General features: G+C 38.0%; 1 protein-coding gene across 2 annotated transcripts in view; it reads right to left on the reverse strand.

Moving 5' to 3' along the window:
- Positions 1–13,013, reverse strand: part of GRHL2 (grainyhead like transcription factor 2) — a 189,139-nt gene that overhangs the window by 43,178 nt on the left and 132,948 nt on the right. For both annotated transcript variants that reach the window (XM_017859460.1, XM_017859459.1), the window contains exon 9: positions 9,748–9,906. In XM_017859460.1, the coding sequence (XP_017714949.1) occupies positions 9,748–9,906 (159 nt within the window). The remainder of the gene's footprint in view (positions 1–9,747; positions 9,907–13,013) is intronic.

The raw sequence follows: 13,013 nt of genomic DNA on the forward strand, positions 1-13,013 counted from the left end.
AAAAAAAAAAAAAAAAAAAAAAAAAAATAAAAAAAAAAAATACTAAAGTCTGTAATAGGAGCTATTTTTTTAATTGGGTCCATGTAAGGCATTTTTCTACGTGCTTGGGGCTCTGTACAATATAACATTTAATAGAAATAAAATTTAGATTTTGTTAACCTGTATAAATTATAGCTGCCCCCAGAAACACCTCAAGTTGGGTCAAGGAATTTGATTTCTGAGTTAATGTTTTATTTTGTACTATTTATGAGGAAAGGGAAAATAATGAATCTGTTTCAAGATTTATACAGAAGCATACCTCAGAGGTACTACGGGTTCAGTTCCAGACCCCCATAAAAAAGAAATATTGAAATAAAAAGAGCCACACTTCTTTTTTATTTCCCAGTGAATAGAGAGGTTATGTTTGCACTATAGTGTATCAAGTGTGCAATAGCATTATGTCTTAAAAATGTACATATCTTAATTTAAAAATACTTCATTGCTAAAAAAATACACACTGAAACTTTAGCAAGTTGCAATCTTTTTGCTAATAGATGGTCTTACCTTGATGTTGATAGCTGCTGACTGATCAGGGTGGGTTGCTGAAGGTTGGGGTGGCTGTAACAATTTCTTACAATAAGACAAAAATGAAGTTTGATGCATCAATTAACTCTTCCTTTCAGGAAAGATTTCTCTATAACATGTGATGCTGTCTGATAGCACTTTACCCACAGTAGGACTTCTTTCAAAATTGGAATCAATCCTCCCAAGCACTGCTGCTGCTTTATCAACTAAGTTTATGTAATATTCTAAATTCTTTGTTGTCATTCCAACAGTGTTCACAGCCTCTTCACCAGTAGTAGATTCTATCTCACTTTCTTTGCTCATCCATAAGATGCAACTCCTCATATGTTTCTTATGAGATTGCAGCAATTCAATCACATCTTTAGGCTCCACTTCTAGTTCTAATCTTGCTGTTTCCATCACATCTGCAGTTACTTCCTCTACTGAAGTATTGAACACCTCAAAGTCATCCATGAGGGCTGGAATCAACTTCTTCCAAACTCCTGTTAATGCTAATATTTTGACCTCCTCCCATGAATCATGAATGTTTTTAATGGCATCTAAAATGGTGAATTCTTTCCAAAAGGACTTCAACTTACTTTGCCCAGAACCATCAGTGGAATGACTATCTACAACAGCAACAGCCTTACCAAACACATTTCTTAAATAAAAAGACTGGAAAATCAAAATTATTTCTCAATCCATGGACTGTAGAATGGATGTTGTTGTGTTAGCAGTCATGAAAACAATATTAATCTTTTTGCACATCTCCATCAGAGCTCTTAGGTGACTGGGAACATTGTCAATTAAAAGGGATCTTTTTTTTCCTGAGCAGTAGGTCTCAACAGTGGGCTTAAAATTAAGCCCACCAAAAACACATAAGCTGTCATCCAGGCTTTGTTGTTTTATTTACAGAGCACAAGCAGACCAGATATAGCAAGATTTTAAGGACCCTAGGATTTTGGAATGGTAAATGAGCACTGACTTCAACTTAAAGACAGCAGCTGCATTAGCCCTTAATGAGAAAGTCAGCCTCTCCTTTGAGGTTTCAAAGTCAGGCATTGACTTCTCTCTGGCTATGAAAGTCCTAGGTGACATCTCCCAATAGAAGGCTATTTGCTCTACAATGAAAATCTGTTGTTTAGTATAGCCACCTTCATCAATGATCTTAGTTACATCTTCTGTATAACTTGCTGCAGCTTCTACATCAGCACTTGCTGTTTAATCTTGCACATTTATGTTATGGAGATGGTTTCTTTGCTTGAATCTTATGAAGTGATCTCTGCTAGCTTCAAACTTTTCTTCTGCAACTTCCTCATCTCTCTCAACCTTCATAGAGTTGAAAAGACTTAGGGCCTTGCTCTGGATTAGGCTTTGGCCTAAGGGAATGTTGTGGCTGGTTTAATCTTCTGTGCAGACCACTAAAACTTTCTCCACAACAGCAGTAAGGCAGTTTCACTTTCTTATCATTTGTGTGTTCACTGGAGTAGCACTTTTAATTTCCTTCAAGAACTTTTCCTTTGCATTCGCACCTTGGCTAACTGATACAAGAGGCCCAGCTCTTGGCCAGTGTCAGCTTTTGATATGCCTTCCTCCCTAAGCTTAATTATTTCTAGCTTTTGATTAAAGTGAGAGAGATGCAATTGTTCCTTTCACTTGAACACTCAGGGACCACTGTAGGTTTATTAATTGGCTTGGTTTCATATTGTTCTGTCTCAGGCAATAGGAAGACCAAAGGAAGAGAGGGAGAGAGACTAGAGAATGGCTGGTTGATGGAGCAATCAGAACATACACAACCCAATCAATTAAGTTCACCATCTTATATGGGTGCAGTTGGAGGTGCCCCAAATAATTACAATAGTAACACCGATGATCACTGATCACAAACATGACAGATATAATAATAATGAAAATGTTTCAAATGTCGAGAGAATCACCAAAATGTGACACAGAGACACGAACATATTCTGTTTGCAAAATGGAGCTGACAGACTTGATCGATACAGGGTTGTCACAAACCTTCCATTTGTAAAAACTTGCTTTCTGTGAAACACAATAAAGCAAAGCACAATAAAATGAGGTAAGCCTGTATGTTCAATGTAGAATTTAGCAAAGTCACCTGCTTATTATTTTTCAGGCACTCTTTTATATGCCAAACCCAAAGAATTAACATAAAACATAGAGTATCTATAAAGCAGATGGTGGCCCTTCTACAAAAGAAATTTCCTGCCCAGAATGCCCAGCTATCATCATGACAAAACAATTTTGATAATATCCACTCAAGAGAACCACAATTCTTATTTCAAGAATAAAGCTTTTGACTTCACAGTGACCCCGGGAAGCTTCGATACATTCCATTAAAGTAAAGAAAACACTCCTTGAGCAAGACCTTCCAAGTATTCCACCTCTTTCTATGACTCTTTGTGACCTGAGACTTTGAGAAAATATTCTTTCCACCGTTATTAAAGTGCAAAAGTCTAGTTCTTCCAGAAGAGAATAATTTGTTACAAATACTAAATTTGTCATTTGAAAATAATTCCCTCCATCTAAATGTTCACTCTACAGTGTTAAATTTGGAAAATATATCTGAAAAATTCCTGCCCATATTGTGATCATTTTTGCCACCACTTGAGAGGTCATGGCTGTCTTTGTTTTTTATTTAACACTTAAGTTGCTCCTGTACATGTATTTTAAGAATGTGGCTTTATTTCTCGGTTTTTCCAACATGCGTAGCTATTGTTTGCAGTAACACAAAATCTTCACGAAAGATTGTGAAAGAATTTAATGTTAGCATAAAGAGATGCACATAGGTATCTATATAGGTAGGTATATAAACAGATTCCGAAGTTTTAAAATGTATTAACACATGCATTTCAATAGAAGTATCTTAATACTGAGTATGGTTAGGGAAGCCCTTTATTTTCATCTGCAGTCTCACAGATGTGAGATTAATTACAATTGATTAATTAATTGATTAATTTGAAATCAAGCTGGAGAACTGTAAATAGTGCAGAATTCCATCTCTTGAAAACTAGACTGTGATGAGAAAAATGCATGGTTTTAAAAAGGAATAGCCCTCAACTCTTTTACCTGAAAGGATAAGTCAAATTGGGCATTTGTATTTACACACCCATTTGAAAAGTATACAAATTAAACTTTTATATCTCTTTTTAATCTCCCAGGAATCAGTTTTACTTGGATTTTGAAATTAGAGTGCAAAAATGATGACAAATTACAGCAAAAGATTTTGGGTCTAGTTTGTTAAAGAAATTGACAGTAATTATGATGAATATACCCTGTAAGACCCGTGGTATTTCTTCCTTATGAGTTTCCTGACACACCCCACTCCAACCCTTAACATCAGGATGTGTAACTTCCTGCTAGAACCTCTTGACATCACTACTTACTTAGAATAAATGCTTATCATTTATCCGGCATTCTCCAACCATTTTCTTTTATTTAGCACTGACATTTACTAGACTGATATGCAAAATAGGAGCTACTGGAAATGCCACCTACTTTCTGATTGGCAAGGTATTTGTTGACATAGTCCTTCCCAGTTTTTATGCATATTTACAAACATGTTCACACAAATAAGTGGTTCTTTCAACCATTTCTTTCCTTGCCACAGATTACCCTCTTAACACGACTTCAGGAAACAACTGCTTTGGAAAAATCCATACAATCCTCTTTTTCACCGTCTCCCTTCTACAGGTTAAAATAACTGAATGAAAATGTATAAAACTATTTTCAAACAAAAGGTATAATCAATCAGTAATTGTATCTGCCCTCTTAGTGTCTCATAGTCCCTCTCATTCTAGGACTTAGGTGAACAACAACATAACATTCGCTGTACATTATGCATGCTTTTATTCTTTGTTTTTCTTATTTATTACATTAACACTAAGCCTTCTCTCTCACTTTCAATTCCAACTACCAAAGTGAATATGAATGGATTGCCAGGTTCCTCTATCCAATTATTTCCCCTCTTTCTCCTCATCTCTAACTTTATTCTTTATTTCCAAGAAGGGGATTCATGGAGGGGGATTCTACAGTCTCCCCCGGAATATCTGAAATAAAGTAAGGGAATTCAAATTATTTAAATGCTTCCTTATTTGTGCTTTAAAAAATTGTCTGTTACACATCATTTGAAAATGTTTAATATGCTGAATTAAAGACATAAGCTGATTTTTTTGGTTTTATTTTGTTTCTAAAGCCTACCTTGGCTCTTTGTTGAGGTTTTGAAATGCCAGTTGTCATTTAGGTATTTTATATATAAAGTTATTTATCAATTCCAGGAGAATGAGTTTGAAATTAGACCTAGATTTGCATCTAACTACTCTGCATTCTCACTGTGTGTCTCTGGGCAAATTGCTTATGCTGTCTGTACCTTTGATATTTCACCATTCCTATACAACTGTGTCTATTGATTTAACAGGCCTCTGGAAACTGTCATGGAAACTTCTCTACTGTCTTGGAAACTGTCCTACTGATTGCTGTGTCATGGAAACTGTCCTACTATGTACTGTCCTACTGTGTACTGTGAACTGTCCTACTGTGTACTGTAAACTGTCCTACTATGTACTATCCTACTGTGTACTGTGAACTGTCCTACTGTGTACTGTCCTACTGTGTACTGTGAACTGTCCTACTGTGTACTGTGAACTGTCCTACTATGTACTGTCCTACTGTGTACTGTGAACTGTTCTACTGTGTACTGTCCTACTGTGTACTGTGAACTGTTCTGCTATGTACTGTCCTACTGTGTACTGTGAACTGTTCTACTGTGTACTGTCCTACTGTGTACTGTGAACTGTTCTCCTGTGTACTGTCCTACTGTGTACTGTGAACTGTTCTCCTGTGTACTGTCCTACTGTGTACTGTGAACTGTTCTCCTGTGTACTGTCCTACTGTGTACTGTGAACTGTTCTCCTGTGTACTGTCCTACTGTGTACTGTGAACTGTTCTCCTGTGTACTGTCCTACTGTGTACTGTGAACTGTTCTCCTGTGTACTGTCCTACTGTGTACTGTGAACTGTTCTCCTGTGTACTGTCCTACTGTGTACTGTGAACTGTTCTCCTGTGTACTGTCCTACTGTGTACTGTGAACTGTTCTCCTGTGTACTGTCCTACTGTGTACTGTGAACTGTTCTCCTGTGTACTGTCCTACTGTGTACTGTGAACTGTTCTCCTGTGTACTGTCCTACTGTGTACTGTGAACTGTTCTCCTGTGTACTGTCCTACTGTGTACTGCCCTACTGTGTACTGTGAACTGTCCTACTGTGTACTGCCCTACTGTGTACTGTGAACTGTCCTACTGTGTACTGTGAACTGTTCTACTGTGTACTGTTGTACTGTGTACTGTGTACTGTGAACTGTCCTATGTGAACTGTCCTACTGTGTACTGTGAACTGTTCTACTGTGTACTGTCGTACTGTGTACTGTGAACTGTTCTACTGTGTACTGTCGTACTGTCGTACTGTGTACTGTGTACTGTGTACTGTGAACTGCCTTACTGTGAACTGTCCTACTGTGTACTCTGAACTGTCCTAAACTGTTCTACTGTGTACTGTCCTACTGTCCTACCAGTGTCATGGAAACTGTCCTATTGATTGCTGTGCTGCTCTGATGGCTGGATGATTGGCATTAACTGAAATCATCATGGCCTGAAAGGCCGTTGAGACTTTAGGGATATTTACTGCTACGCCGCATGTCCCTAACCCCTATGCAGTTCTTGTTTACGTGTTTTCTTTCTGTTTTCCTCACCATCTCTGCTTTCTCCTGCCACTGCTAAACCAGAACTCTCAGACATGTTAATAGTATTAAACCTTTAATACAACTGACTGCAGCACCTGTAAGAGTGATGGGCTGAATTAACGGCATTTGCAGTGCCTTGGATAAGACTGGAGACTATTACTCTAAGTGATGTAACTCAGGAATGGAAAACCAAACATCATATGTTCTCACTGATATGTGAGAGGTAAGTTACGAGGACCCAAAGCCATAAGAATGATACAATGGACTTTGGGGACTTCTGGGGAAAAGTGGGAGGGGGTTGAGGGATAAAAGACTACAAATATGGTACAGTGTGTACTGCTCGGGTGATAGGCACACCAAAATCTCACAAATCACCACTAAAGAGCTTACTCATGTAACCAAATACCACATGTACCCCAATAACTTATGGAAAAATAATTTTAAAAAAGAGTGATGGGCAACAGTGAACTGGCTACTACTATCTTCTTCCTGTTCCTCTCTCTCCCCAGCGTCTAATATGAAGTACTATCCTTTCACTCACAGTTAATCTCTATAAGCAGCTAGTCAACTTATTTTATTGCTCATATACCCTTCCTATCCTTCCCAGTTTTAAAACAATTGTACGATGTCTACCTTGTCAGAATATACTGTCACACTGTCTCCGCCATCATTTAGAATTAGATCTACAGGTAAATAGATCCTGAATGCGCACCACCCATCGTTTTACCAATGTCTTTACAATAATATTGCTTGTCTAAATTGTGTTCACTACTAGAGTCCCTGAGAAGAAATATTCTCTGGATGTTGGGGATTTGTTTTGTTTGTGCCTGCAGTCTTTATACTTCAAAGTCAATTAGGCTGTGTATAAAATCCTTGGCCCACATTTTCTTTACTTGATTACCTTAAATATCATTGTCTTCTGACAAGGTGTTGCTGTTGAAAAGTTTGATAATCAAATTTTCCTTATAAGTGATTTAATATTTATTTTATTTACTTAGAGGCCCAAAGAAAATTATTTTCTTTTTTCAAAAAGTCCAATAGCTTAACTATTTTGTATTGGTTATAGTGGATCAATTTTCCCAAGTGTGTGGTGGACTGTTTAAATACATATACTTTCTGTTTAAGGTTTTGCTTAGAGAATATGTATTTAAATGCATATTTAAGGCAATGTATTTTTAGTATTCCATCCCCCCACTTTTTTTCCTCAAAGATTCCTATTATATGTATATTGGATTTTTTTTTTTTTTAAGATAGGGTCTTGCTCTGTCACCCAGGCTGGAGCATAGGTCACCACAACTTCAAACTCCTGGAGTCAAGCAATCCTCCTGCCTCAGCCTCCCGAGTACCTAGAACTGCAGACATGCATCACTGAACCTGGCTAGTTTTTACATTTTTTTGTAGAGACAGGGGTCTCAATTTGTTGCCTAAACTGATCTCGAACTCCTGGACTCATGTGATCCTTCCAACTTGGCCTCCCAAAGTGCTGGGATTACAGGTATGAGCCACGCACCCAGTCTATATTACATCTCCTTTACCTGTCTGCTATATTTGTATTTTCTCTCACACCTCTTTCTTCATTTCCTTTGATTTTAAAAATTTTGTTGTTTCCTAGCTTGTTTTCTTAAAGCATTATCTTTTATATTTATTTACTCTTGTGTTGCTTCTAGCATAGTTTTTATTTCTAATCCATTTTAATCTTTTATTTCTAAATTCCCTGACTTCCATCTCATCTTTTTCAAGTCATTCTATTTTCTACACATCTCAAGTTGATTTTTTCAAATTGAGATTTATGTTGATCTTCATAACGTCCATTATTTCCTTAATTTCATTTAGCTTATTTTGAAATATTAGGCTACAGTTTTCATCTGTTTTGTGGGCCTGTCTTTTTGAAAGGCATTCATTATTCATAGGGAAGTCAGTCTGATCTTAATCTCTTTTTTCATAAAACATTGTATGGGATTCAACTGCTTTTTCTTTTCTGTTGGTCATTTTCAAGTGAAATGAGTGAGCCAGGATTTCTTCTAGTTTCGTGGCTCCCAGGATCCCCATCTGGTGTGTTCACAAAGTGATACAAATATAGTCAGATTTTCTGAGATCTGCCTACTCTGTATCCCTTCCCATCTTCCTCTTCATTTTCATTTTGACCTCTTTCCTTTCACCTTTTTTTTTTTTTCAACTCAGCTTGGACTTTACTCCGAGAATTTCTTTTTTTTTTTTTTTTTTCCAGAGCAGGATTTTGTCTTAGAAGGGAACTTTAGTTTCTGACTTCCCAGAGTTCATAGAGCCCAAAACATTTCAATGCTCAGTCCTCTTACACTCACTGGCAAAGTAGAATCCACTAGATCTGTACCCTCCCACCCAGGTCTCACATGCTGTCCTGAGACAGCCCACTGCACTTTCCAGTGAGTACTTTGGACAACTTTGTAGGTTTCCTGTTCTTTGGCTATCAAGTGGCCCCATTACTTTCCCTCATAATCGCTGATATCACACAGGCTTTGAAATTGTTGATGCTTGGTCCCATTCATATTTGGGATTTGTGATGATTTCCCGTCACCTAATCACAGGGTTTTAAGTTTTTCTGTTCAAATTTTTCAACTCTTTTGGGGTGGGATTCAGGGAGATTCAAAGTACATGTTTACTGAGTGCATATGTACTAATGAACTTATTTTATAAGTGCTATTTCCATTCCAAAAAGTCCTAGATGTGGTCCCATTTAACCCATAAAATAATAACGGATGCACTGATATGCTCTGGGACAGGGTCTACGCCCAGTAAAGAGTATTAATCTGTTATTTGAACTATCTCATTGGGTCAAACTTACAACACAATGTGTTATAGACTAAAGTTTGTGTGCCCCCAGAATTCATATGTTGGACTCCCAATTCCCAATGTGATGGTATTTGGAGGTGAAATTTGGGGGAGGTAATTGGGTTTAGACGAGGTCATGAGGGTAGAGTCCTTATGATAAAATTTGTGTCCTTAGCAAAAGAGACACCAGAGAGCTTGTGCGCATGCTCGCTCTCTGTGCCATGTGAGGACACAGTGAGAAGGCAGCTGTCTGCAAGCCAGGAAGCGAGCCCTTACTAAGATCCAAATTAGCTGACATGTTGACCTTGGACTTTCCAGCCTCTAGAACTTTGAGGAATACATTTCAGTTGTTTAAGCCACCCAGTCTATGGTTTTTTGTTATAGCAGCCTGAGCTAAGAAACAGTCAGTCATTAACTTAGTGATAAAAATGATAAACTGAAAAAAAAAAAAAATACAGTTGACTGAAGACTTCCTTTCATTCTCAGGAACCGAGAATGAAAGATTACCACTCCCACTGTGATGAGTAAAGTGACTATTTTGACACCACTAGACAAGTGAAGGTGACAAGGAAGAAATGCCATTAAAAGTAATATGTAATAATAAAGATACCTTTATAAAAAACTGTCATCTTTACTCACTTTATCACAGAAGACCTTGATCTGGCAATAAGCTCTATGAATGGGTTTATTGCTACGATTGTTATAACTGTATGTGTCAATCTGAATCATCAAAGGAAGTCCTTTCACCCCTTTTTGGGAGGAGAAATCTGTACTCAAGCAATTCACGGTGATGAAAATCTGAGGGAAACAGAAAGAAAAGGTTCACAAGTCACCATAAAAAGAATGTACAATAAATGCATAAACTTTAGACTTTAAGTCAAAATACTAAACAACCCCATAAGGACAACTGAAGAATATTTTGATATTCTTTTCACATAAAAACATGCTGAGCATAAAACATATAATTTATAATTATACATTATTTTGAAATCTGCTTTCATATTTAATCTTGAAACAGACCATTTAAATTGCTTTCCTGGAAGTATATCAGCAAAGTCTTATTTATTTTTTAAACATGCATAAGTGGCCTGGGTAAAACACTGTTTCCTCAACACATCAAAGTTGCCACTTCTAATAGTTATATCAGTTATTCTAATTTCTGACCTGTGGAATAAAAAAAAAAAAATCAGATAACACCTTCCTTTGCAAATTACTGCATCGAAACCTAGTTATTTGTTTATATATCTGTCTGTCTTCCTTGATTATGAAGCATGCAATTTGAGACCACTTATTATTTTTATATTACTGGTACCTAGTGCCTGGAGGAAAATAAGCACTCAATAAACATTAGATGAGTGAATCACTGAGTTTATCCACAGAAAGCCTACTAGATTGGGAATCAGATGCCCCAGCCCCAGCTGTAACATTAACCAGCTAAGAAACCTTACACGAGTCACTTAACGTCTTCAGATTTCAATTTTCCCTTTAGGATCCCTCCCTGCAGGACAAAATGTAGATACATATATACTTCCATGTTAGTGAAAAAGTAAAAGATTGTTAAATGTAAGATCTGAAACAGGAGAGAGAAAATATAGTGGATATAGTGAAGGTATCAACATCCTCACCTTACAGCACAGGGCATCAAGAGATGTAAAAGAAATCACACGAATTCAAAAAAATGGAAACTCCAGGAAATTAATAAGATTATAGTGTTGACCAACAAAAGAACTAAAAATAATTATTTTATTTTATTATAAAATTTGGTAAGAAGAGAGGGAGGAGTGTAAATGAGGTAAAATTCTCCTCATTTTACATAGTGGATGGCAGACCATTGATACCATTTAAGAGTGATTTATCACAGAATGGAGGTATCAGTGTAGCACCCAGGTTTACATGGTAACTACACTGATGATTAAGAGGTGGTTTCTGGGGAGATCCAGGCACACTGTATTATACTCTTGGTACTATTTTCGTTTGATGCCACATGTATTCTTTTTATTTAAAATAAAATGTTAAATTATTTATTGCTTTAAAATTGTACAATTATGTGTTCTGAAAACTATTTCATTCGATGTACTATTTAATGCTTGCCTTATTTGATTCCCTGGGTTTTCCATTCACCTTTAAGCCTTGGACCTGAAGCCCATCACACCACAGTGACACTATGGAGAGCAGCCCTCAAGGAAGGAAAACCATGAGAAACAGACTGCATGTGAAAGGCTTTTCAGCCAGGCGCGGTGGCTCTTGCCTATAACCCCAGCACTTTGGAAGGCTGAGGCAGAAGGATCACCTGAGCTCAGGAGTTTGAGATCAGCCTGGGCAACATAGTGAGATCCCATCTCTACAAAAACTTTAAAAATCAGCCGAGTGTGGTGGTGCATCCCTCTAGTTCCAGCTATTTGGGAGGCTGAGATGGGAGGATTGCCTGAGCCCGGGAGTTTGAAGCTACAGTGAGCTGAGATCATGCCACTACCCTCCAAGCCTGGGTGACAGAGCGACAGCATATCTCTAAATAAATAAATTAATTAATTAAATAAAAGCCTTTTGAAATTTTGATGTAACTACTAGGCCCGATCTAGTTCATTTCAAACCCAAAGCCTGTAGGCTTTTGGCAATCCAGGCATCTCATTTTTAGTGCTACATCTCTAGAAACCTCATTTTTATTTTATTTTTGAGCTCCTCATCTGGCACGGAGGAATGTCTTAGTGGGGTACCACATCCACACCAGTCAGGCCAGATGACAGGGCTTAGTGACAGGTTGATTACAGCAACCCTATGCCCTGACCCCTGGGCTCTCACACTTCCAGCCACTCTCTGAAAACAAGTACCCAACAACGATCTAATTATGCCAACAAATCTAGCAAACTAAGGTACAACATGAGGACCATCAGTAATAAAATTGTACTGTAGATGGGAGATCGGGGGAAAAAGAAAAAATATATATACCGTATATGGAATCCATGCTAAATGAGTAATTTTAGCTGCTCTTGTCAAAAACAAAAAGAAATGGGTAACTGTGTGAGACGGTGGATATGAGATGACGGATAAAGTGTCTACATGTATTCCATAACATCATGCTGTGTATCTTAAATATACACCATGAAAAGTTGGTTTAAAAAAAGATGATCTAACTACCAATATATTCATTTCCTTCATTCATTTCTTTAATTCATGTGTTCACTCATTCAGTCTGTAAACATCCACACAAGCCTACAATGGGTCAAACACAACATTAGATACAGGGGATAGAAAAGAAACCCAAAACCCTGCTTCATGGAGCTGACAGTCCAAGAGGGAGACAGATGAGTGATCCAGCAGTGACCAACACAGAGTCATCCTCTGTGTTCTGTGTACAGAGAGGCAGGTGTGTACAGAAGCCCCAGGAAGACAAAACAGAGCCCTGGGCTTGGAGAACACTAGTGAAATACAAACCCACACATTCACTGGGCTTAGAGCAGCGGCCTGACAAGGACTGAGGAACAGTAAAGAAAAAGAGAATGACTAAAGATGCAAATGTCAGGTGATTCACAGGAACTGAGTGATGAAGATTACTAAGAAAGAACACACAGGCTGAGTGCGATGGCTCACGCCTCAGCCTCAGTAATCCCAGCACTTTGAGAGGCCGAGGTGAATCACCGGAGGTTAGGAATTTGAGACCAGCCCAGCCAACATGGTGGAACCCCATCTCTACTAAAAATACAAAAATTAGCTGGGTGTGGTGGCAGGACCCTGTAATCCCAGCTACTCGGGAGGCTGAGGCAGGAGAATCTCTTGAACCTGGGAGGTGGAGGTTTGCAGTGAGCCGAGATTGTGCCATTGCATTCCAGCCTGGGCAACAAGAGCAAAACTTGGAAGGAAGGAAGGAAGGAAGGAAGGAAGGAAGGAAGGAAGGAAGGAAGGAAGGG

The sequence above is a fragment of the Rhinopithecus bieti genome, unplaced genomic scaffold, assembly GCF_001698545.2.
Source record: "Rhinopithecus bieti isolate Rb0 unplaced genomic scaffold, ASM169854v2 scaffold_47952, whole genome shotgun sequence".
NCBI classification, from domain to species: Eukaryota; Metazoa; Chordata; class Mammalia; order Primates; family Cercopithecidae; genus Rhinopithecus; species Rhinopithecus bieti.